The 25,050-nt window shown below is 43.6% G+C and overlaps 7 protein-coding genes across 28 annotated transcripts in view; all 7 read right to left on the bottom strand.

The window, feature by feature from the left end:
* Window positions 1-25,050, bottom strand: part of LOC131981893 (protocadherin gamma-C5-like) — a 338,840-nt gene that overhangs the window by 20,205 nt on the left and 293,585 nt on the right. The window contains exon 1 of one of the 22 annotated variants that reach the window (XM_059346398.1): window positions 18,021-20,834. The exons of 18 other annotated variants lie outside the window; for them this stretch is intronic. In XM_059346398.1, coding sequence (XP_059202381.1) covers window positions 18,021-20,534 — 2,514 coding nt within the window. In that variant the 5' untranslated portion in view covers window positions 20,535-20,834. Of the gene's footprint in view, window positions 1-18,020; window positions 20,835-25,050 lie in introns of those variants that run through there. 3 more of the 22 variants (XM_059346403.1, XM_059346399.1, XM_059346404.1) reach the window with 3 other exon arrangements.
* Window positions 462-3,071, bottom strand: LOC131981903 (protocadherin gamma-C5-like). The gene has a single exon (XM_059346436.1). It carries the CDS (start codon window positions 2,943-2,945, stop codon window positions 477-479), a length of 2,469 nt encoding a protein of 822 aa, XP_059202419.1. The 5' UTR covers window positions 2,946-3,071; the 3' UTR covers window positions 462-476.
* LOC131981899 (protocadherin gamma-C5-like) lies at window positions 4,042-6,644 on the bottom strand. The gene has a single exon (XM_059346431.1). The coding sequence runs from the start codon at window positions 6,553-6,555 to the stop codon at window positions 4,057-4,059; it is 2,499 nt and encodes an 832-aa protein (XP_059202414.1). The 5' UTR covers window positions 6,556-6,644; the 3' UTR covers window positions 4,042-4,056.
* On the bottom strand, window positions 7,324-10,507 carry LOC131981897 (protocadherin gamma-C5-like). The gene has a single exon (XM_059346429.1). The coding sequence runs from the start codon at window positions 10,085-10,087 to the stop codon at window positions 7,571-7,573; it is 2,517 nt and encodes an 838-aa protein (XP_059202412.1). The 5' UTR covers window positions 10,088-10,507; the 3' UTR covers window positions 7,324-7,570.
* On the bottom strand, window positions 11,274-14,122 carry LOC131981902 (protocadherin gamma-C5-like). Its single transcript, XM_059346435.1, has one exon. The coding sequence runs from the start codon at window positions 13,916-13,918 to the stop codon at window positions 11,432-11,434; it is 2,487 nt and encodes an 828-aa protein (XP_059202418.1). The 5' UTR covers window positions 13,919-14,122; the 3' UTR covers window positions 11,274-11,431.
* LOC131981901 (protocadherin gamma-C5-like) lies at window positions 14,607-17,293 on the bottom strand. Its single transcript, XM_059346434.1, has one exon. The coding sequence runs from the start codon at window positions 17,091-17,093 to the stop codon at window positions 14,607-14,609; it is 2,487 nt and encodes an 828-aa protein (XP_059202417.1). The 5' UTR covers window positions 17,094-17,293.
* LOC131981900 (protocadherin gamma-C5-like) lies at window positions 21,287-24,211 on the bottom strand. Its single transcript, XM_059346433.1, has one exon. The coding sequence runs from the start codon at window positions 23,827-23,829 to the stop codon at window positions 21,337-21,339; it is 2,493 nt and encodes an 830-aa protein (XP_059202416.1). The 5' UTR covers window positions 23,830-24,211; the 3' UTR covers window positions 21,287-21,336.

Below are 25,050 nucleotides of genomic sequence, written 5' to 3'. Positions count from 1 at the left end.
TCGCCTGGCTTTGATTTCTGATGGTTAAATGCAATTATCAACATGTATCTAAATCAATTAATCCACGGAGTGAAAACAGTTAAGTATGTTAGTTAAACGTTCATATGTTTACATTTTTACACCATGAGGAAAAGCTACCAAGAGCAATATATTACTGTGGCCTCCCCGCGCCTCAGGGTCAGAGTCGCTGTCCATCCCTGTGGTGCTGAAACACTCAGCTCGAAAGGTATTCAACACCCAGCACACTCTCCAGGTCAAATGATAGTCGTTTTGTCAGTATAAGTCCTAATTTGTTAGGTGTTACATTTTCATTTAACACATCGACGATCAAAGTTTAAAAATGTGCCATATTTTGAGGATTAGTTTAAGTACACTGTTATTTTGACTTTTCACAGCGATAGCAAATGTTGTGCTTTCTTTGCATTTACTGTGGTTTAAGAAATCGTCTCGCAAAACTGTATATGCCATTGTTTGTTCTACTTACTGCTTACCTGTTGGCTCTCAAAGGTCCAGGTGCTGTCGGGTAAAGACGCATCCAGAACACTGATCACCTCCTTAAAGTCAGTGGTGCTGCTTGGTTTAATCAAAGTGAAGTCACTGTACTCTGACATTGGAGACATACAGGACCTGAAGGACTGACTCTGAGACAACATGTCTCCTCCCAGGACCTCCACGTACTTTATAGGTCCATCAGTGTTGAGCTGGATCTGCAGGTTTCTGTTGGGGTTCTTGTAATCATCACAGTCGCTCCGTCTCATGCAGCAACTACCGCTGCTTGTGCTGCTCCTCATGCATTTAACCGCTAAGATGAGAAAAGTCACCAGAGACAGCACGGACACCGAGGCCAGAGACAGAATCAAATAAAGGGTGATTCTGCCAGTTTTCTTGCTGGGCTCGGCCGCTTTCTGTCGGAGGTCTAAGATGGGCTCGTGGAGGCCGTCCTCCAGCAGGATGGACACCGTGACGGTGGCGGACTGGACCTGTTCCCCGTCGTCCTTGATCTCTATAAGCAGCCTCTGAGAGGAGTCGTCCTGCTCGGACACAGCGCGTTTAGTCCTCACCTCCCCTGTGTACAGATTGACAGTGAACAGAGAGGCGTCTGTGGCCTCCGCCAGTTTGTAGGAGATCCAGGCGTTATGGCCCGAGTCAGCGTCCACGGCCGTCACCTTAGTAACCAGGTGACCTGCTTTAGCGGAGCGGGGCATCCTCTGATGAGAGAGGGAGCCCAGGGCAGCGGAGGAGGGGTAGATAACAGCGGGGGCATTGTCGTTCTGGTCCAGGATAAAAACATGGACGGTGGCGTTGCTGCTGAGAGACGGAGAGCCCTGATCCTTTGCCTGAACCTGAATCTGAAACACCTTCAGTTTCTCATAGTCAAACGAGTGCATGCTGTAGATGCTGCCGTTATCTGAGTTAATGTAAACATAAGAGGAGACGGACACGTCCTGCACTTTAGAGTCCAGTATAGAGTAAGAGAGTTTGGCGTTTTCACCAAAATCCAGATCAGATGCTGATACTGAGTACAGTATAGATCCTGCAACCCCATTCTCTTTTAAATACACATTATAGGAGGGCTGAGTGAATACAGGAGGGTTATCATTCACATCAGTGATGCTGACAGGGATCATTTTCTTACTGGACAGAGGAGGAGAGCCTGAATCAGTGGCTGTTATCTCAACGGTATATTCTGAAACCCTTTCTCGGTCTAAAGGTCCACTGGTAACAAGTGCATAATTATTAGAAAATGATGGTTTCAAACTGAAAGGAAACCCTTTTGGAAGTTTTAACACCACTTTGGCGTTTTCACCGGAGTCAAGGTCTCGTGCTCTGATTAAAGCCACTACTGTGCCTCTCGGTGCATCCTCACGTATTGTGTTCGGTTTTGAAGTGACAACAATTTCGGGAGCATTATCATTAATGTCTATCACCATTACTTGCACGCGGCAGTGGCCCTCCATCGCAGGAACGCCTTTATCCTTTGCTGTAATATCTATTTCATGCATTGGACTACTTTCATAATCTAACTGACCTAACAAGGAAATGTCACCTGTAGTTGAATCCAACTGAAAAATAGATAGCAGTGATTGGGGTGTATGCTCAGCAAATGCGTATTCAATCTCTCCATTAACACCCTCGTCTGCGTCTGTTGCTTCAACTTTTACAAGTACAGAACCAACGACACTGTTTTCATGAACAGTTACATTATACAACGGCTTTATGAAAACAGGGACATTGTCGTTGTTATCCAGTACAGTAACTATGATTTTTGTGGTTCCAGTTTTAACAGGATTGCCTCCGTCTAAAGCTGTCAGTAATAATTCATGCACACTTTGTTTCTCTCTATCAAGCGGTTTTTCTAGAATTAATTCAGGAATCTTTCGATTACCAGGTAACTCTTTAATCCTTAAACTAAAACATTCATCCTTACTTAAAGTATAAGATTTTACTGAATTACTGCCAACGTCCTGATCCTGTGCTGTTTCTAAAGGAAAGCGAATGCCTGTGGCTGTCGATTCTGCTATTTTTAAAGATCTCTCCTCTGATGAAAAAATCGGAGAATTGTCATTTATGTCCTTTATTTCAATTTCTATCCGGTGTAGCTGTAGCGGATTTTCTGTTACAACTTGTAAAGGCAACACACAGCTGGTGCTTTGTCCACATAAAGCCTCTCTGTCTATTCTGTCATTCACCACCAACTCGCCCTTCCCCGCATCCACAGTGAAATACTGTTTACCAGCCTCAGAGTCGACACGTAAATTACGGTCAAAAATGTCTGATAGTCCCAACCCCAGATCTTTGGCCAGATTTCCTACCACAGAGCCCTGTTTTAGTTCCTCCGGGATGCTGTAACGAGTCTGTCCGTCTATTATACTCCACAAGAGAAAGAAATGATGCCACCAAAGCGCCTGCCATCTCCAGTCTCGGTATCCTATTGTCTTTGTCATCCCCGGTCCGTTAGAATACGTTATTTCCCATCGAGGTATTCACAAACAAAGCCCAACATTCAAATCCATCGCCAGAATGGACACTCCAATGTAAACAAATCCTGAAATAATTGGTAATAAAATATATTCCAGACGCCTTCGAATAAGCACATCTCCTCTCCAGTTCAGAGCACTGTGAGGGTTACCGTGGTGAGACTGAATGGGGGATGGAGTAGATCTCTTTGTACAGTCTTGTATGCTATTGGCTCACAGCATCCACCTCTGCTGTCCAATCACAGAGGGCTAACTCTCCCCATAAAGCTACTGCACACCCTCAAGGTTGCAACGCATTTAGAGAAATGTAACATCAGGGAATGACAGATTTAAGCAATAATCGTCTCCATGGATAATATATAAAAATTCAGATGATGAAAAACGAGAATTTTATGTCCAAAACGTCCAATCCACTGGAGACCTTGCTTTCAGTGGATTACTGCCAAAATATTTTTATTACAAATAGATTAAAAAAAAAAAAACCTTAAAACGTAATGTGAAAATATATTTTACAAAAAATAATTTAAAAGATATTCAAACAAAAATCAAATAAAATTGCAGCAACACCCGTTAAAAAAGGAAATATACGCGCAGTGCATGCTTCTGAAAATAAATAAATAAATGGTAACTTATTAAAAACGGTCACTCAGAGTTCCTCACTGAAGTAGTAATGTATATGGGGTAATTAAACTGTCAACAAAAAGTATTGATTTGCATTTAAACAGAACGTGAAAAACTATCAACTTTCACAACATCTACGTCGAGTATGGAACGTATTCGTATAGCCACCCAAAACCGACCTCTTGTCATGCACATTTTGTTCATATGCAGAAACGAATTTCTGTAAAACACACTTTTTTAAATGATTTGTCGTGATTTTACTTTTATAAAATATATATAAATTGAAACTGCTCATTGAATAACCAGATCTCATTCAAGTTGATTCCAAAAGTGTTATATAGGTTATATTTCACATTACTTTTGATCACTTGTAATTTGGTTGATTTGTTGTTGCTCGTACATTTCAAGCTATACACGAAATGTATAATACAATAATGACTGTAAAAGTGTTTTAACACTACTGTTTTGAGCTCACCTGCTGGCTCTCAAAGGTCCAGGTGCTGTCGGGTAAAGACGCATCCAGAACACTGATCACCTCCTTAAAGTCAGTGGTGCTGCTGGGTTTTATCAAAGTGAAGTCACTGTACTCTGACATTGGAGACATACAGGACCTGAAGGACTGACTCTGAGACAACATGTCTCCTCCCAGGACCTCCACGTACTTTATAGGTCCATCAGTGTTGAGCTGGATCTGCAGGTTTCTGTTGGGGTTCTTGTAATCATCACAGTCGCTCCGTCTCATGCAGCAACTACCGCTGCTTGTGCTGCTCCTCATGCATTTAACCGCTAAGATGAGAAAAGTCACCAGAGACAGCACGGACACCGAGGCCAGAGACAGAATCAAATAAAGGGTGATTCTGCCAGTTTTCTTGCTGGGCTCGGCCGCTTTCTGTCGGAGGTCTAAGATGGGCTCGTGGAGGCCGTCCTCCAGCAGGATGGACACCGTGACGGTGGCGGACTGGACCGGTTCCCCGTCGTCCTTGATCTCTATAAGCAGCCTCTGAGAGGAGTCGTCCTGCTCGGACACAGCGCGTTTAGTCCTCACCTCCCCTGTGTACAGATTGACAGTGAACAGAGAGGCGTCTGTGGCCTCCGCCAGTTTGTAGGAGATCCAGGCGTTATGGCCCGAGTCAGCGTCCACGGCCGTCACCTTAGTAACCAGGTGACCTGCTTTAGCGGAGCGGGGCATCCTCTGATGAGAGAGGGAGCCCAGGGCAGCGGAGGAGGGGTAAATAACAGCGGGGGCATTGTCGTTCTGGTCCAGGATAAAAACATGGACGGTGGCGTTGCTGCTGAGAGACGGAGAGCCCTGATCCTTTGCCTGAACCTGAATCTGAAACACCTTCAGTTTCTCATAGTCAAACGAGTGCATGCTGTAGATGCTGCCGTTATCTGAGTTAATGTAAACATAAGAGGAGACAGACACGTCCTGCACTTTAGAGTCCAGTATAGAGTAAGAGAGTTTGGCGTTTTCACCAAAATCCAGATCAGATGCTGATACTGAATACAGTATAGAGCCTGCAACCCCATTCTCTTTTAAATACACAGCATAAGTAGGCTGAGAAAACACAGGTGGGTTGTCATTCACATCAGTTATAGTGACATGTACAGTCTTCTTAGTCGACAGAGAAGGAGAGCCTAAATCAGTGGCTGTAATTTCAATGTCATATTCTGCGAATTTCTCCCGGTCTAAAGCGCCTCTGGTCACCAGTGCGTAATTGTCAGAAAAAGAGGGTTTCAGATTAAAAGGAGAATTCTTAGGGAGTTGTAATTTCACTTTACCGTTTTCACCAGAGTCAAGGTCTCGAGCACTGATTAAAGCTACTACTGTACCACTTGGTGCGTCTTCAGGCACAGAGTTTGGTTGGGAGGTCAGAAATATATTTGGAGCATTATCGTTAATATCCAACACTTCAATATGGACAGTGCAATGTCCCTCCATTCTCGGAGTTCCTTTGTCTCTTGCGCAAATGTCTAATTCATAATTTGCATTTGTTTCGAAATCTAATTTCCCTATAAGACGTATTTCTCCGGTTAATGAATCAATATCAAACACGGATAGGACATTATCCGGTGTGTGTATTCCAAATGAATACTCTACTTCTCCATTAGGACCTTCATCAGTGTCTTTAGCTGTAAGTTTTATAATAGATGCACCTTCTACACTATTTTCGCTTATAGAAACTTTGTAAATATTTTTCTCAAATATAGGAAAATTGTCGTTATTATCAAGCACATTTATGCTAATCTGTGAGGTTCCTGATTTCACTGGGTTTCCCCCATCGATAGCTGTTAGTTGAAGTCGATGAATAGGTTTATTTTCTCTGTCAAGAGATTTAGACAGGACTAGCTCTGGGACTTTCCTTCCACCGGACACATCTTTAATCTTTAAACTAAAAAAATCATCTTTACTCAAAGTATAGGAGCGCACTGAATTCACTCCAACATCAAGATCTTGCGCGGTCTCCAAAGGAAAACGTGCCCCTGCTGCTGTCGACTCTGCTATTTGTAATGTTATATCTTGCTTTGGAAATCTTGGAGAATTATCATTAATATCTTGTATTTCTACCTCAACTCGGTGCAATTGTAACGGTTTATCAATGACTACTTGCAGAGTCAACACACAGCTGGCGCTTTGTCCACATAAAGCCTCTCTGTCTATTCTGTCATTCACCACCAGCTCGCCCTTCCCCGCATCCACGCTGAAATACTCCTTTCCAGCTTCTGATGCGACACGTAGCTTACGGTCAAAAACCTCAGACAATCCCAACCCCAGATCTTTGGCTAGATTTCCTACCACAGAGCCCTGTTTTAGTTCCTCCGGGATGCTGTAACGAGTCTGTCCGTTTATTGTAGTCCACAACAGAAAGAAATGATGCCACCAAAGCGCCTGCCATCTCCAGTCTCGGTATCCTATTGTCTTTGTCATCCCCGGTCCGTCAGAATTATTCCCCATTGAGGTAATCGAAAATTAGATAGCTACCATCCATTGTTACGAAGCATTAATCCAAAACGAAGATCTCAAATAGGTTCATATCAACAACTAAATAAAGAATTTTCCTTTTATATTCTGACAAGAGCATCGCTCGCTCTCCTCCAGCTCGGTGAAATGTAAGTGTGTACGGTGCTGAGGCTGCATGGGGGAGGGAGTAGATCTCTTTGTACAGTTCTGAATCCTATTGGAGCAAAATATCCACCTCTCACAACCAATAAGGAGGGGGGTGGGCAGTGCTTTTAAAGACACAGCCGACCTTACAGAATTTGCCTCGCTGTATAAAGAGTGTGTGAAAGAAATGATACAATGTGAGCTGTACTACGTAGCCCATAGTGTTCATGCAAAGCAAATTCAATCTCTTTATAAAAACACCAATATTATGTTCTGTTTATTGCAAATGTTGATGAAGCAAACTATTTTTGTGACCAAGAGAGCAGTTTACTCCCCTTAAAAGCAAGCCCTTTCAAAGTGTCGCTGTCCAGCTCTGTGGTGCTGAAACAAAGGGCCATTCATAATGCTATAAAGGAAGAATTTCAACATCCTAAAATGCAGCACCAACAAATAGTGCTAACTTCAAAATCCTTAGAACCTTAGAAGCAAAAACGAATATGAAACAGGGTGAAAAGTTAAAAATCCTCCATACAAACAGAAAGGGAATGAGCAATAAAAGTTCAGTACTTTGTAGTTGACGGAGATAACTGGGTTGAAATGAGGATGTGGTTATGAAAATATTCATTATCAAACTTACAATACCGATTTAAAGAAATTATATAACATGACAGAATGGAATATTATACGACTGAAGTTTATAAGTGTTGATTGTTGAAAAGAAAAATCACCAGGACATCAAAGACTACTGAATGTCCAGTCCAGGAACGCAACTAAAAATCAACAAAAGAAAAAATACTTGCCCTAAGTTTCAAAGCACAATGTAACCAGAGGAAAGTAAAAATATTCAAAGTTAAAGAAATGTAAATCAAATTACACAATAGGTCTTCTGTTTTGAGCTCACCTGCTGGCTCTCAAAGGTCCAGGTGCTGTCGGGTAAAGACGCATCCAGAACACTGATCACCTCCTTAAAGTCAGTAGTGCTGCTGGGTTTTATCAAAGTGAAGTCACTGTACTCTGACATTGGAGACATACAGGACCTGAAGGACTGACTCTGAGACAACATGTCTCCTCCCAGGACCTCCACGTACTTTATAGGTCCATCAGTGTTGAGCTGGATCTGCAGGTTTCTGTTGGGGTTCTTGTAATCATCACAGTCGCTCCGTCTCATGCAGCAACTACCGCTGCTTGTGCTGCTCCTCATGCATTTAACCGCTAAGATGAGAAAAGTCACCAGAGACAGCACGGACACCGAGGCCAGAGAAAGAATCAAATAAAGGGTGATTCTGCCAGTTTTCTTGCTGGGCTCGGCCACTTTCTGTCGGAGGTCTAAGATGGGCTCGTGGAGGCCGTCCTCCAGCAGGATGGACACCGTGACGGTGGCGGACTGGACCGGTTCCCCGTCGTCCTTGATCTCTATAAGCAGCCTCTGAGAGGAGTCGTCCTGCTCGGACACAGCGCGTTTAGTCCTCACCTCCCCTGTGTACAGATTGACAGTGAACAGAGAGGCGTCTGTGGCCTCCGCCAGTTTGTAGGAGATCCAGGCGTTATGGCCCGAGTCAGCGTCCACGGCCGTCACCTTAGTAACCAGGTGACCTGCTTTAGCGGAGCGGGGCATCCTCTGATGAGAGAGGGAGCCCAGGGCAGCGGAGGAGGGGTAAATAACAGCGGGGGCATTGTCGTTCTGGTCCAGGATAAAAACATGGACGGTGGCGTTGCTGCTGAGAGACGGAGAGCCCTGATCCTTTGCCTGAACCTGAATCTGAAACACCTTCAGTTTCTCATAGTCAAACGAGTGCATGCTGTAGATGCTGCCGTTATCTGAGTTAATGTAAACATAAGAGGAGACAGACACGTCCTGCACTTTAGAGTCCAGTATAGAGTAAGAGAGTTTGGCGTTTTCACCAAAATCCAAATCAGATGCTGATACTGAGTACAGTATAGAGCCTGCAACCCCATTCTCTTTTAAATACACATTATAGGAGGGCTGAGTGAATACAGGAGGGTTATCATTCACATCAGTGATGCTGACAGGGATAATTTTCTTACTGGACAGAGGAGGAGAGCCTGAATCAGTGGCTGTTATCTCTAAATTATACTCTGAGAATACCTCTCGGTCCAATGAACCACTGGTAACAAGTGCGTAATTATTCGAAAATGAGGTTTTCAAACTGAAAGGTGAACCCTTGGCGAGTTTTAACGTTACTTTACCGTTATTACCCGAGTCAAGGTCTCTTGCACTAATTAAGGCTACAACAGTACCTCTCGGTGCATCCTCGCGTACTGGGCTTGGGTTTGAAGTAAGGACTATTTCTGGAGCATTATCATTAATGTCTATCACCATTACTTGCACGCGGCAGTGGCCCTCCATCGCTGGAACTCCTTTATCTTTTGCAGTAATATCTATTTCATGCATTGCATTACTTTCATAATCTAACTGACCTAACAAGGAAATGTCACCTGTAGTTGAATCCAACTGAAAAATAGATAGCAGTGATTGGGGTGTATGCTCAGCAAATGCGTATTCAATCTCTCCATTAACACCCTCGTCTGCGTCTGTTGCTTCAACTTTTACAAGTACAGAACCAACGACACTGTTTTCATGGACAGTTACATTATACAACGGCTTTTTGAAAACAGGGATATTGTCATTGATATCCAGTACAGTAACTATGATTTTTGTGGTTCCAGTTTTAACAGGATTGCCTCCGTCTAAAGCGGTCAGTAATAATTCATGTACACTTTGTTTCTCTCTATCAAGCGATTTCTCCAGCACTAGTTCAGGAACCTTTCGATTACCAGACAACTCTTTTATCCTCAAACTAAAACATTCATCTTTACTTAAAGTATAAGATTTTACTGAATTACTACCAACGTCCTGATCCTGTGCTTGTTCTAAAGGAAAGCGAATGCCTGTGGCTGTCGATTCTGCTATTTTTAAAGATCTCTCCCCTGATGAAAAAATCGGAAAATTGTCATTAATGTCCCTTATTTCTACTTCTATCCGGTGTAACTGTAGCGGATTCTCTGTTACAACCTTTAAGGGCAACACGCAGCTGGTGCTTTGGCCACATAAAGCCTCTCTGTCTATTCTGTCATTCACCACCAGATCGCCCTTCCCCGCATCTACGCTGAAATACTGCTCGCCAGCCTCAGAGGAGACACGCAGTTTACGGTCAAAAATGTCTGATAGTCCCAACCCCAGATCTTTGGCTAGATTTCCTACCACAGAGCCCTGTTTCAGTTCCTCCGGGATGCTGTAACGAGTCTGTCCGTTTATTGTAGTCCACAAGAGAAAGAAATGATGCCACCAAAGCGCCTGCCATCTCCAGTCTCGGTATCCTATTGTCTTTGTCATCCCCGGTCCGTTAGAATTATTCCCCATTGAGGTAATTTAAAAAACAATAGCTACCATCCATTGTCATGAAGCATTAATCCATGAGCAAAGTTAAAAAAATCGGTCCATGACAAAGACTAAATAAAGATTGTTTGTTTTTAATTCCAATAAGAGCATCGCTCGCTCTCCTCCAGCTCGGTGAAATGTAAGTGTGTACGGTGCTGAGGCTGCATGGGGGAGGGAGTAGATCTCTTTGTACAGTTCTGAATCCTATTGGAGCAAAATTTCCCCCCTTAACAACCAATGAGGTGGGGGTGGGCAGTGCTTTTAAACACACAGCCTGCGATGAAAGAATCTGCCTTGATGTATTAAGAGTGTGTGAAAGAATTGATATGATGCCAGCTTGTACACGCCGATGGTAGTGTCAATGCAATTAAAAATGAAATATCATTATATAAATACAAACACTATATTCTTACTGGTTATTTCAGTTTTTTTAAAGATTATTTTTTTGGCATTTTTACATCCTTTATTGAAAGTGAGAGACAGATAGAAAGAGGGGACAGATAAGTAAATAAGACAGAGGGGAGGACATGAGGTGAAGGGAGCTCAGGGCGGATTCGAACCCGGCTCCACCGCAGCGAGGACTGTAGCCTCTATACATGGGGCGCCTGTGTAAACCACTACGCTACGGACCACCCCGGTTATTTCAGTTTTTGATGAACAAATATTTTTGTGACCTAATTTAGAAAAAAGATAGTTTGTATCGCACGGTTACTGAACGCATTTAAGCCCCGTTAAGAGAAAACCGTTTCAAACTGTCGCTGTCCATGGTGCTGAAACTGATTTCTAGCTATAAAAGGGAGCAGTCCAACACCCTGAAATGCCCCAGGCAAAAGTTTAGTTAAACATCTGTACTTTGACAAATGTAGGCATTTGAAGCAGAAAAAAAAACACAATTTTCAACCCAGTGAAAATGTAAAATAATCCTTCCACAGAAAGCAAACAGAAAGCACAAGAGCAACAGAACTCCATTATGTTGTGGTTATGATTTGTTAACAAAGATGAAGGGTTGAAACACGGACATTGTGATGAACATCTCGATATATTGTTTGCACTATCAAACTGACAATGACTATGTAGGGAAATTATAATTGAACATGAAAGGCTCTATTATTCTAAGTGGAAACCTATTATAGGATAAGGGAGAGTACCACCAGAACGCTAAACATTGAGTTTTTCTCAGGAACGCAGCAAAAATAATAATGGAAAAACAGAAAGAGTAACAAGTAACCAGTCATAAGAATGTGTTCTATGTTTCAAGAGTCATATAAAACACGTCACTAGAGGCCACTGATTAAAGGTTACAAAAAGGTTTACAAAGATATTAAATTACACAGTAGGTCTACTATGTTTTGAGCTCACCTGCTGGCTCTCAAAGGTCCAGGTGCTGTCGGGTAAAGACGCATCCAGAACACTGATCACCTCCTTAAAGTCAGTGGTGCTGCTGGGTTTAATCAAAGTGAAGTCACTGTACTCTGACATTGGAGACATACAGGACCTGAAGGACTGACTCTGAGACAACATGTCTCCTCCCAGGACCTCCACGTACTTTATAGGTCCATCAGTGTTGAGCTGGATCTGCAGGTTTCTGTTGGGGTTCTTGTAATCATCACAGTCGCTCCGTCTCATGCAGCAACTACCGCTGCTTGTGCTGCTCCTCATGCATTTAACCGCTAAGATGAGAAAAGTCACCAGAGACAGCACGGACACCGAGGCCAGAGACAGAATCAAATAAAGGGTGATTCTGCCAGTTTTCTTGCTGGGCTCGGCCGCTTTCTGTCGGAGGTCTAAGATGGGCTCGTGGAGGCCGTCCTCCAGCAGGATGGACACCGTGACGGTGGCGGACTGGACCGGTTCCCCGTCGTCCTTGATCTCTATAAGCAGCCTCTGAGAGGAGTCGTCCTGCTCGGACACAGCGCGTTTAGTCCTCACCTCCCCTGTGTACAGATTGACAGTGAACAGAGAGGCGTCTGTGGCCTCCGCCAGTTTGTAGGAGATCCAGGCGTTATGGCCCGAGTCAGCGTCCACGGCCGTCACCTTAGTAACCAGGTGACCTGCTTTAGCGGAGCGGGGCATCCTCTGATGAGAGAGGGAGCCCAGGGCAGCGGAGGAGGGGTAAATAACAGCGGGGGCATTGTCGTTCTGGTCCAGGATAAAAACATGGACGGTGGCGTTGCTGCTGAGAGACGGAGAGCCCTGATCCTTTGCCTGAACCTGAATCTGAAACACCTTCAGTTTCTCATAGTCAAACGAGTGCATGCTGTAGATGCTGCCGTTATCTGAGTTAATGTAAACATAAGAGGAGACAGACACGTCCTGCACTTTAGAGTCCAGTATAGAGTAAGAGAGTTTGGCGTTCTCACCAAAATCCAGGTCAGATGCTGATACTGAGTACAGTATAGATCCTGCAACCCCATTCTCTTTTAAATACACATTATAGGAGGGCTGAGTGAATACAGGAGGGTTATCATTCACATCAGTGATGCTGACAGGGATCATTTTCTTACTGGACAGAGGAGGAGAGCCTGAATCAGTGGCTGTTATCTCTATGTTATACTCGGAGAAGCGCTCTCGGTCCAAAGCCCCACTTGTAACAAGTGCGTAATTATTAGAAAATGACGGTTTTAAAGTAAAAGGAGAACCTTTGGGTAGTCGTAATGTCACTTTGCTGTTATTACCAGAATCAGCGTCACGTGCATTTAGCAAAGCTACCACTGTGCCACTTGGTGAGTCTTCACGAACCGGCTGCGGCTCAGAGGTGAGAACAATTTCTGGCGTGTTATCATTAACATCAACAACATCTATCTGTAGGCGACAGTGACTTTCCATTTCAGGAACCCCCCTGTCTTTCGCAGTTATTTCAATTTTGTAAGACGTGGCTCTTTCATAATCTAAGTGTCCTTTCAAATGTATTTCTCCTGTTAATGAGTTTATTTCAAATACTGATAAGACGGAATCTGGTGTCCGTGAGCCAAAAGAAAATTCAACCTCTGCGTTTGGGCCGGCGTCAGCATCAGTAGCTGTAATTTTTATAATAGAAGTGTCTTTTGCAGTGCTTTCGTCTAACGAAACTTTATATATATTTTTATCGAAAACTGGGAAGTTATCATTTACGTCGAGCACTGTGATTGTAACCTGTGAGGTGCCCGACATTACTGGGTTTCCACCGTCTAATGCAGTCAGTAGAAGCCGATGAACTGATTTCTTCTCACGGTCAAGAGGCTTCTCTAACACTAACTCCGGGACTGTTTTGCCGTCCTCAACTTCCTTCATTTTCAAAACAAAACAGTCGTTTTTCGTCAAAATATATGATTTAACTGAATTACTCCCAACATCAGAATCTTCTGCACTCTCCAAAGAAAAACGAGTTCCCACTGCTGCAGATTCAGAAATTTTCAATGATAGTTCTTTTGTGTGAAAACTAGGTGAATTGTCATTTATATCTTTTATTTCCACCTCAATCCGATGTAAACTAAGAGGGTTTTCAAGAACAACCTGCAAAGGCAACACACAGCTGGTGCTTTGTCCACATAAAGCCTCTCTGTCTATTCTGTCATTCACCACCAGCTCGCCCTTCCCTGCATCCACAGTGAAATACTGCTCGCCAGCCTCAGAGGAGACACGCAGTTTACGGTCAAAAATGTCTGATAGTCCCAAACCAAGATCTTTGGCTAGATTTCCTACCACAGAGCCCTGTTTCAGTTCCTCCGGGATGCTGTAACGAGTCTGTCCGTCTATTGTACTCCATAAGAGAAAGAAATGATGCCACCAAAGCGCCTGCCATCTCCAGTCTCGGTATCCCATTCTCTTTGTCATCCCCGGTCCGTTAGAATATGTTACTTCCCATCGATAAAATCAAAATTAATATCCAGTTTCACCGAGCATCATCTATTCCAATAAAATATATGAAGCATTTTTGTTCATGTCTGAAGCGTAAATTAACGATTTCTTCTTCAGCTCCGAGATATAAGAGCATCACCGCCGTCCTCCATCTCTTTGCATTGTAAACGTTTACAGTGCTCAGGCTGCAAGGGGGAGGGAGTAGATCTCTTTGTACTATTCTGTCTGTGATTGGTGCACAGCATCCATCACTAGCATCCAATAGGAAAGGGACTGAGCAGTGCATTTAAAGACACAGCTGCGCTTATTAGAATCGCTCAAGATGCACTGCTGTGTGATAGGTATTTTATTCCTCTCGTTTTACAATTGTGTTGCTGAAACAGTATGTAATTTCTATGGTTAAAATATTTATTCCCCCAAATAATATGCATCAAATTGAGTAAGGGAACCCAATCCTCTCGAAAAGGGAAACATATGAAGGTTTTAATCGTTCTTGTTTTTGAAACACTGAAATTGGGAGGTGCTGCTGAATCTATCAAATTCTCGATAGAGCTAATAACAGCGTTGACTAGTGCACTTGATAAAAAATATCACCACAGTGTTCAGTGTATGTTTCATCTTAAACAACAAAATATGTTTACACATGTAACATCAAAATAATCTTTCATTCTCTCACCTGCTGGCTCTCAAAGGTCCAGGTGCTGTCGGGTAAAGACGCATCCAGAACACTGATCACCTCCTTAAAGTCAGTGGTGCTGCTTGGTTTAATCAAAGTGAAGTCACTGTACTCTGACATTGGAGACATACAGGACCTGAAGGACTGACTCTGAGACAACATGTCTCCTCCCAGGACCTCCACGTACTTTATAGGTCCATCAGTGTTGAGCTGGATCTGCAGGTTTCTGTTGGGGTTCTTGTAATCATCACAGTCGCTCCGTCTCATGCAGCAACTACCGCTGCTTGTGCTGCTCCTCATGCATTTAACCGCTAAGATGAGAAAAGTCACCAGAGACAGCACGGACACCGAGGCCAGAGACAGAATCAAATAAAGGGTGATTCTGCCAGTTTTCTTGCTGGGCTCGGCCGCTTTCTGTCGGAGGTCTAAGATGGGCTCGTGGAGGCCGTCCTCCAGCAGGATGGACACCGTGACGGTGGCGGACTGGACCGGTTCCCCGTCGTCCTTGATCTCTATAAGCAGCCTCTGAGAGGAGTCGTCCTGCTCGGACACAGCGCGTTTAGTCCTCACCTCCCCTGTGTACAGATTGACAGTGAACAGAGAGGCGTCTGTGGCCTCCGCCAGTTTGTAGGAGATCCAGGCGTTATGGCCCGAGTCAGCGTCCACGGCCGTCACCTTAGTAACCAGGTGACCTGCTTTAGCGGAGCGGGGCATCCTCTGATGAGAGAGGGAGCCCAGGGCAGCGGAGGAGGGGTAAATAACAGCGGGGGCATTGTCGTTCTGGTCCAGGATAAAAACATGGACGGTGGCGTTGCTGCTGAGAGACGGAGAGCCCTGATCCTTTGCCTGAACCTGAATCTGAAACACCTTCAGTTTCTCATAGTCAAACGAGTGCATGCTGTAGATGCTGCCGTTATCTGAGTTAATGTAAACATAAGAGGAGACAGACACGTCCTGCACTTTAGAGTCCAGTATAGAGTAAGAGAGTTTGGCGTTCTCACCAAAATCCAGATCAGATGCTGATACTGAGTACAGTATAGAGCCTGCAACCCCATTCTCTTTTAAATACACATTATAGGAGGGCTGAGTGAATACAGGAGGGTTATCATTCACATCAGTGATGCTGACAGGGATCATTTTCTTACTGGACAGAGGAGGAGAGCCTGAATCAGTGGCTGTTATCTCTATGTTATACTCTGAGAAACTCTCTCGGTCTAGAGGACCACTTGTCACTAGTTCGTAATTATTAGAGAAAGATGGTTTCAGAGTGAAAGGAGACCGTTTGGGAAGCTGTAATGTCACTTTACCGTTATCACCGGAGTCAAGGTCTCGCGCACTGATCAAAGCCACTACTGTGCCACTTGGTGCGTCTTCGCGTACAGCACTCGGTTTTGAAGTAAGTACAATTTCTGGAGCATTATCATTTATGTCCTCTACGTCCAACTGTACACGACAGTCGCCCTCCATTTCAGGAACACCTTTATCTTTAGCAGTTATATCGATCAGGTATGACTTAGAACTCTCAAAATCTAATGCTCCTTTTAATACAATTTCTCCTGTTTTGTCATTGATTTCAAATGTTGATAACACAAAGTCTGGAGTGCGGGAAGCAAAAGAATATTTAACTTCACCATTAAGACCTTCGTCAGGATCTGTAGCAGTAAGTTTGATTACAAATGTTCCTTTGGTGCTGTTCTCCTTTAAAGACACTTTGAACTCATTTTCATTGAATACGGGAAAATTGTCGTTAATATCAAGTACATTAATAATAATATTACAGGTTCCCGATTTGACCGGGTTTCCTCCATCTAAAGCTGTCAACAGCAGCTGATGGAGAGCATTCTTTTCACGGTCTAATGGCTTTTCTAACACTAATTCTGGGACAGCTTTACCATTTTTTGTGTCTTTAAATTTTAAAGAAAAATATTCGTTTTTGCTCAGTGAATACGTTTTTAAAGAGTTACTGCCAACGTCAGGATCCTCCGCGCTCTCCAAAGGAAAACGTTTGCCAAGTGCAACTGATTCTGGTATTTTAAGATTAATCTCCTGTGTAGGAAAACTAGGGGAATTGTCATTTGTGTCTCTTATCTCCACTTCAATTCGATGAGACCGTAAAGGATTTTCAACAACTACTTGCAGAGGTAAAACACAGCTGGCGCTTTGTCCACATAAAGCCTCTCTGTCTATTCTGTCATTCACCACCAGCTCGCCCTTCCCTGCATCCACAGTGAAATACTGCTTACCAGCCTCAGAGGCGACATGCATTTTACGGTCAAAAATGTCTGAGAGTCCCAAACCAAGATCTTTGGCTAGATTTCCTACCACAGAGCCCTGTTTCAATTCCTCCGGGATGCTGTAACGGGTCTGTCCGTTTATTGTACTCCACAACAGAAAGAAATGATGCCACCAAAGCGCCTGCCATCTCCAGTCTCGGTATCCTATTGTCTTTGTCATCCTTGGTCCGCTATAACACATTAATTCCAATCCAGATCTGGTTTATAAAAATGTTAAAATCCATGATAAGAGATCACACCCCTAAAAGAAAAAACACAACAAGGCCTATGCAGGCTGTAAGCTAAATTCCATGTTTAAATCTTAGAAAATATGAGCTCATCGCTGTGTCTCGGTCCTCCAGCTCTTTGCATTCTAAGTGTAACAGCGCTTAGGCTGCAGGGGGATGGGACTAGATTGCTTTGTACAGTTCTAAATCCTATTGGTGCTCAGCATCAACCTCCAACATCCAATGAGAGGGAGACTGATCGACAGTCTTAAAGTGGCAGCATCTATTCTCTGTGTCAGCTTTCATCTGTGATGATTATGACAAACATCTCTGAATGTAAGGAAATCACCCCGTTGTCAAAAGCAAAGAAAAGAAAAGAAAAGAAAAGTAAACCACCTCGCAGTCAGTATCTCAAACAAATAGAAAACATTAAATGCAATTTTGCATTACAAAAAACTGGGAAAGCATAAAAAATGAAATGGTTATCCATTGTCCATCTAACTGCAGAGAATAAATAAATCAAAGCTGATCCGAAGTGACAGTACTTTACAGTCGCTGTCCGCTTTTATGGTGCTGAAATGTAGAAGTGTATATAATTGATGCACGTCGTCAAATAAACGGTCTATAAATAACTTTGTTGCAAATAACTTTGATTTCTCGACACTGAAATCAAGTTTAGCACTGCGAAAACATAAAAAATACCTTTTATTGAAATTAACATGCAGGAAAGAGCAGGCGGTCAGACCAATCAACACATAGCCAGGGCAGACAGATGTGTTTTTTGTTTCCACAGTTGATGGACTTCCAGACTATGCAATGGTTATTTACTGTACTTAGCAAAACACAACATGTTAATTTCTTCTCATACAGATCATTATATATAAATGGTTGTTTCAGCTCACCTGCTGGCTCTCAAAGGTCCAGGTGCTGTCGGGTAAAGAAGCATCCAGAACACTGATCACCTCCTTAAAGTCAGTGGTGCTGCTGGGTTTAATCAAAGTGAAGTCACTGTACTCTGACATTGGAGACATACAGGACCTGAAGGACTGACTCTGAGACAACATGTCTCCTCCCAGGACCTCCACGTACTTTATAGGTCCATCAGTGTTGAGCTGGATCTGCAGGTTTCTGTTGGGGTTCTTGTAATCATCACAGTCGCTCCGTCTCATGCAGCAACTACCGCTGCTTGTGCTGCTCCTCATGCATTTAACCGCTAAGATGAGAAAAGTCACCAGAGACAGCACGGACACCGAGGCCAGAGACAGAATCAAATAAAGGGTGATTCTGCCAGTTTTCTTGCTGGGCTCGGCCGCTTTCTGTCGGAGGTCTAAGATGGGCTCGTGGAGGCCGTCCTCCAGTAGGATGGACACCGTGACGGTGGCGGACTGGACCGGTTCCCCGTCGTCCTTGATCTCTATAAGCAGCCTCTGAGAGGAGTCGTCCTGCTCGGACACAGCGCGTTTAGTCCTCACCTCCCCTGTGTACAGATTGACAGTGAACAGAGAGGCGTCTGTGGCCTCCGCCAGTTTGTAGGAGATCCAGGCGTTATGGCCCGAGTCAGCGTCCACGGCCGTCACCTTAGTAACCAGGTGACCTGCTTTAGCGGAGCGGGGCATCCTCTGATGAGAGAGGGAGCCCAGGGCAGCGGAGGAGGGGTAAATAACAGCGGGGGCATTGTCGTTCTGGTCCAGGATAAAAACATGGACGGTGGCGTTGCTGCTGAGAGACGGAGAGCCCTGATCCTTTGCCTGAACCTGAATCTGAAACACCTTCAGTTTCTCATAGTCAAACGAGTGCATGCTGTAGATGCTGCCGTTATCTGAGTTAATGTAAACATAAGAGGAGACAGACACGTCCTGCACTTTAGAGTCCAGTATAGAGTAAGAGAGTTTGGCGTTCTCACCAAAATCCAGGTCAGATGCTGATACTGAGTACAGTATAGATCCTGCAACCCCATTCTCTTTTAAATACACATTATAGGAGGGCTGAGTGAATACAGGAGGGTTATCATTCACATCAGTGATGCTGACAGGGATCATTTTCTTACTGGACAGAGGAGGAGAGCCTGAATCAGTGGCTGTGATCTCAACGTTATATTCTGAGATATTTTCTCGATCTAAAGCACCACTGGTAACCAGTGCATAATTATTAGAAAATGATGGTTTAAGAGAAAACGGAGATTTCTTGGGGAGCTGTAATGTTACTTTACCATTAACACCGGAGTCAAGGTCTCGGGCACTGAGCAAAGCTACCACGGTGCCATTAGGCGAGTCTTCACGCACTGGCTTTGGGTGAGAGGTGAGTATTATATCTGGTGCGTTGTCGTTAACATCCAAAACGTCAACATGCACAGTACAATGCCCCTCCATTCTAGGACTCCCTTTATCTTTCGCACTTATGTCCAATTCATAATTTGCAGTTGTTTCGAAATCTAGTTTGCCTTTAAGAAATATTGTTCCCGTCAAATGATCAATACTAAAAACTGAGAGAACAGTCTCTGGTGTGTGTGCTCCAAATGAATATTCTATCTCTCCGTTTTGGCCATCGTCCATGTCTGTTGCTATTGTTTGTACTATTAATGCACCTTCTGCAGCATTTTCACTGATAGACACTTTATATAACATTTTCTCAAACGTTGGAACGTTATCATTGCTGTCAAGGACTGTAATAGTTAGCTGAGCAGTCCCTGATCTCACTGGGTTTCCTCCATCTATGGCTGTCAACAAAAGCTTATGAACAGCCTTTTTCTCTCGATCTAAATTTTTTGCTAAAATTAATTCAGGGATTTTTCTTCCACCAGCAACTTCTTTTACTCTTATATTGAAACAATCATCCTTACTAAGAGTGTATGACTTTAATGAATTACTGCCAACATCTGGGTCTATAGCGCTTTCTAATGGAAAACGAACCCCTAAGCCCATAGATTCCGGGACCTCCAATGTGATATCATTTGATGGAAATCTAGGCGCATTATCATTAATGTCTTGTATTTCTACCTCAACGCGAAAAAGTTGCAATGGGTCTTCAATTACAACCTGCAAAGGCAACACACAGCTGGTGCTTTGTCCACATAAATCCTCTCTATCTATTCTGTCATTCACCACCAGCTCGCCCTTCCCTGCATCCACAGTAAAATACTGCTTACCAGCCTCAGAGGCGACACGCAGTTTACGGTCAAAAATCTCAGATAGTCCCAAACCCAGATCTTTGGCTAGATTTCCTACCACTGAGCCCTGTTTCAGTTCCTCCGGGATGCTGTAACGAGTCTGTCCGTTTATTGTACTCCATAAGAGAAAGAAATGATGCCACCAAAGCGCCTGCCATCTCCAGTCTCGGTATCCTATTGTCTTTGTCATCCTTGGTCCGCTATAACACAATAACTCCAATCCACACACCATATAGAACAACGCCGACATCCATCACCGCAGGTATTATTCCAATCGAAGATTTCCCCCAATTTCTGAGCATGGCTGTACAAGTTGTATTATAAAATGCTCATAAAATACGAGCTCATCTCTGTCTCGGTCCTCCAGCTCTTTGCATTCTAAGTGTAACAGCGCTGAGGCTGCAGGGGGATGGGACTAGATTGCTTTGTACAGTTCTGAATCCTATTGGTGCTCAGCATCAACCTCCAACATCCAATGAGAGGGAGACTGATCGACAGTCTTAAAGTGGCAGCATCTATTCTCTGTGTGCCCCTTCATTTTAATCAAAAGCAACTATAGGATATGTATGTGATGTAAAAGAACGTAAATGTAGCACGCCAGGAAAAAAATCATGATTCAAATATAGTTGTTGTTTTTTTTTTTTTTACAAAAAAAAAAAAGGGGAAATGAGTCTGGCCATTGCAACTTCAGATATAAACAATTACATTCTCCATACTAAGAGGTCTTATTTTAATACATCATTAGAAAAAAGTTTAGGAAATTGACATTATTCTTTTTTTAATCTTAAAAGATGATCAACACCAGCTCACACAGATACTTTGTGTCTAATAAACATCCCTGCATTCCACTAAGAGTCGCTGTCCACCTTTGTGGTGCTGAACTATTCAGAAATGGCAACGGAAATGTGTGCATGTGAGACTATTATTGACATATGATTTGAACTGTTGATTTATCACAGCCCGGACAACTATTATTTTTACAGGGATTTAGAATATTACAGACAGACAGACAGACAGACAGACAGACAGACAGACAGACATATATTGAGCCCCTATATATATAATCTGCATTTAGTTTTGCTCACCTGCTGGCTCTCAAAGGTCCAGGTGCTGTCGGGTAAAGAAGCATCCAGAACACTGATCACCTCCTTAAAGTCAGTGGTGCTGCTTGGTTTAATCAAAGTGAAGTCACTGTACTCTGACATTGGAGACATACAGGACCTGAAGGACTGACTCTGAGACAACATGTCTCCTCCCAGGACCTCCACGTACTTTATAGGTCCATCAGTGTTGAGCTGGATCTGCAGGTTTCTGTTGGGGTTCTTGTAATCATCACAGTCGCTCCGTCTCATGCAGCAACTACCGCTGCTTGTGCTGCTCCTCATGCATTTAACCGCTAAGATGAGAAAAGTCACCAGAGACAGCACGGACACCGAGGCCAGAGACAGAATCAAATAAAGGGTGATTCTGCCAGTTTTCTTGCTGGGCTCGGCCGCTTTCTGTCGGAGGTCTAAGATGGGCTCGTGGAGGCCGTCCTCCAGCAGGATGGACACCGTGACGGTGGCGGACTGGACCGGTTCCCCGTCGTCCTTGATCTCTATAAGCAGCCTCTGAGAGGAGTCGTCCTGCTCGGACACAGCGCGTTTAGTCCTCACCTCCCCTGTGTACAGATTGACAGTGAACAGAGAGGCGTCTGTGGCCTCCGCCAGTTTGTAGGAGATCCAGGCGTTATGGCCCGAGTCAGCGTCCACGGCCGTCACCTTAGTAACCAGGTGACCTGCTTTAGCGGAGCGGGGCATCCTCTGATGAGAGAGGGAGCCCAGGGCAGCGGAGGAGGGGTAAATAACAGCGGGGGCATTGTCGTTCTGGTCCAGGATAAAAACATGGACGGTGGCGTTGCTGCTGAGAGACGGAGAGCCCTGATCCTTTGCCTGAACCTGAATCTGAAACACCTTCAGTTTCTCATAGTCAAACGAGTGCATGCTGTAGATGCTGCCGTTATCTGAGTTAATGTAAACATAAGAGGAGACAGACACGTCCTGCACTTTAGAGTCCAGTATAGAGTAAGATATCTTGGCGTTGTCACCCGAATCAGGATCAGATGCTGATACTGAGCACAAAATCTTCCCAGCAGCATGGTTTTCTTTAACATAAACAACATAAGAAGGTTGGGCGAAAACTGGTGGGTTGTCATTTACATCTAACAACTCAACAAGTATTATTTTTTCACTCGATAATGGGGGCTTTCCGGAATCAGTAGCTCTTAACTTCACGGTATACTGGCTGTTTTTTTCACGGTCAAGTGGCCCATTCGTCACTAGTGAGTAATGGTTAGAGACTGAAGGATTTAACTTAAAGGGGGATTTGGAAGAAACGCTTAACTTAATCTTACCGTTGTCACCTGAGTCTGGGTCTTTTGCACTAATCAACGCAATAACTGTTCCAATTGCAGAATCTTCTGGTACAGGTGTTGTTAAAGACATCACAATTATTTCAGGAATATTATCGTTAACATCAACTATTTTAATATCGACGCTACAATGCCCATCCATTTTAGGATTACCTTTATCTTTTGCAGTTATGTCAAATCTGTGTAAAGGGTTCGTTTCATGATCTAATATTCCTTTTACAGTTATAGCTCCAGTAGAAGGTTCAATGTCAAACAATGATAAAATCAGGTCTGTGGTTTGCTCTGCGAAGTAGTATTCAATTTCTCCATTTAGTCCTTCGTCTGCATCTGTAGCTTTAACATGCAATATTTCAGTTCCAGGTGTCGCCTTTTCGCTGACATTAGCCTCATATACCTGTCTTTCAAACTGTGGCGCATTATCATTGTTGTCAAGTACTATAACTGTAATGTCAGATGTTCCTGAGCGTACAGGATCTCCCCCATCTACAGCGGTGAGGATGAGATTGTGTACTGGCAGCTTTTCTCGATCAAGAGATTTTTCGAGGACCAGCTCAGGGATTTTTCTTCCGTCCTTGTGGTTTTTAACAGTCAATTTAAAATGATCATTTTTGCTTATGAGGTAAGAGCGTACAGAATTTGGGCCGACATCGGGATCCTGTGCACTTTCTAAAGGAAATCGCGCGCCTGGATTGACCAGTTCCGCAACTTGCAACACTTTCTCTTTAGTAAGAAAACTAGGAGAATTATCGTTTGTATCTTGTATTTCAATTTCGACTCTATGGAGCTGTAGAGGGTTATCTATGACTAGCTCCAAAGGCAGCAAACATGACAGTCTTTGTCCACACAGTTCCTCCCTATCTATCCTGTCAATCACCACCAGTTCTCCCTTTCCCAAGTCCACATTAAAATACTGCTTACCAGCTTCCGAGGTTATCCGCAATTTACGCCGGTACAGTTCAGATACAACCAAACCCAGATCTTTGGCTAGATTCCCTACCACAGATCCCTGTTTCAGCTCCTCCGGGATGCTGTAGCGAGTCTGTCCGTCTATTGTACTCCACAAGAGAAAGAAATGATGCCACCATAGAAACACCTGCCATGCAGGCAATTTGTTCCACATTATTCCTCGTTTCATAAATCCAAGCTTCTTAACTGATTCAGTATAGAAGGTATATGATCCAATGTAGATGCGTCCTCATGCATATCAGAGACAGTCATGCTTTGTGTCTGCATATGCATCCCTCCCCTGTGCAGAACATTGTAACGGTTACGACGCTGAAGCTACTCGGTGAGAGGCAGTAGATCTCTTTGTACAGCTCCGCATTTCATTGGTGGACAGAGCATATCTATTTCCACCAATCCTGGCATCAGTATCTACAGCACAGTGACGTAGAAGTATGAGCCATAACAAGATTATCCTGGTCTGTCATATGAAATCCTTATTACACCAGTCATTAAACAATCTTCTCATCATTTAACGGTATTTAAAATATGAAATAAATATTGACATAAATATAATTAAGAACTCTATATAATATTAAATATTGATAAGTGCTGAATACTAAGATTATCATTCTATAAATGACTGTATGAGTGATCATTATATTATATTATAAATACTCCTAATGCTTTGTGTTAATCCATCATCTCTTCTCTTGCCTGTATGTACCTGCATGCATGCACATGCCTTTGTGGCTGACAAGGCTCTTCGTTGCCTTCCTGTGGCCAGAGAAAGCAAATGCAGCCTACATGCGTCATTACGTCTGCACAGCAAGCCTCAGAGAAAAAAAATCTGTCAGCAGCCAACGTAAAATACCCGTATGGAGGTCTGTAGAGCAAATGAAAAGGGAGGGGGTGAGCGGGTGGCGTAAGAAGGCGTTTACTCCCGTTTTGCTCCCTCTCTGTGTGTCACACACGCGGACAGATAGAGAAAGTATTATATACCATAATTTACCGATCAGTTATACATTTTATGGACAAATCAAATAAAAAAAACAACATGCACCACAATTATGCCATATCCATCCGGCAGCAGACATTATAGACTGGCATATAAAATAATAACAAACCTCTAAAACGTATTAATTAAATGCTTTAAAAAAAATTTAAACTATCCATAACAACATATTTGTATAATTATGAAAATTAAATTCAATAAATAAATACAAGAAATAGTAATCTGGTCTAAATAGAGACAGGCGACAGAGGGAGATGTAGAGAGTCAGTGTGAGAGACAGAGGGAGGGGGAGAGCGCCTGAGCTGATTTCAGCACCACAAGAGTGGACAGCGCCACACAGGCGGCCAACTGCTGCAGCTGCATGCTGCTGCAGAGGCAGACAGCCTCACAGGCTCAGGG

Source organism: Centropristis striata, chromosome 12, assembly GCF_030273125.1.
Source record: "Centropristis striata isolate RG_2023a ecotype Rhode Island chromosome 12, C.striata_1.0, whole genome shotgun sequence".
Taxonomy (NCBI): Eukaryota; Metazoa; Chordata; class Actinopteri; order Perciformes; family Serranidae; genus Centropristis; species Centropristis striata.
The sequence above is the reverse complement of the archived record's forward strand: the minus strand, read 5'-3'. Positions and strand labels throughout refer to the sequence as shown.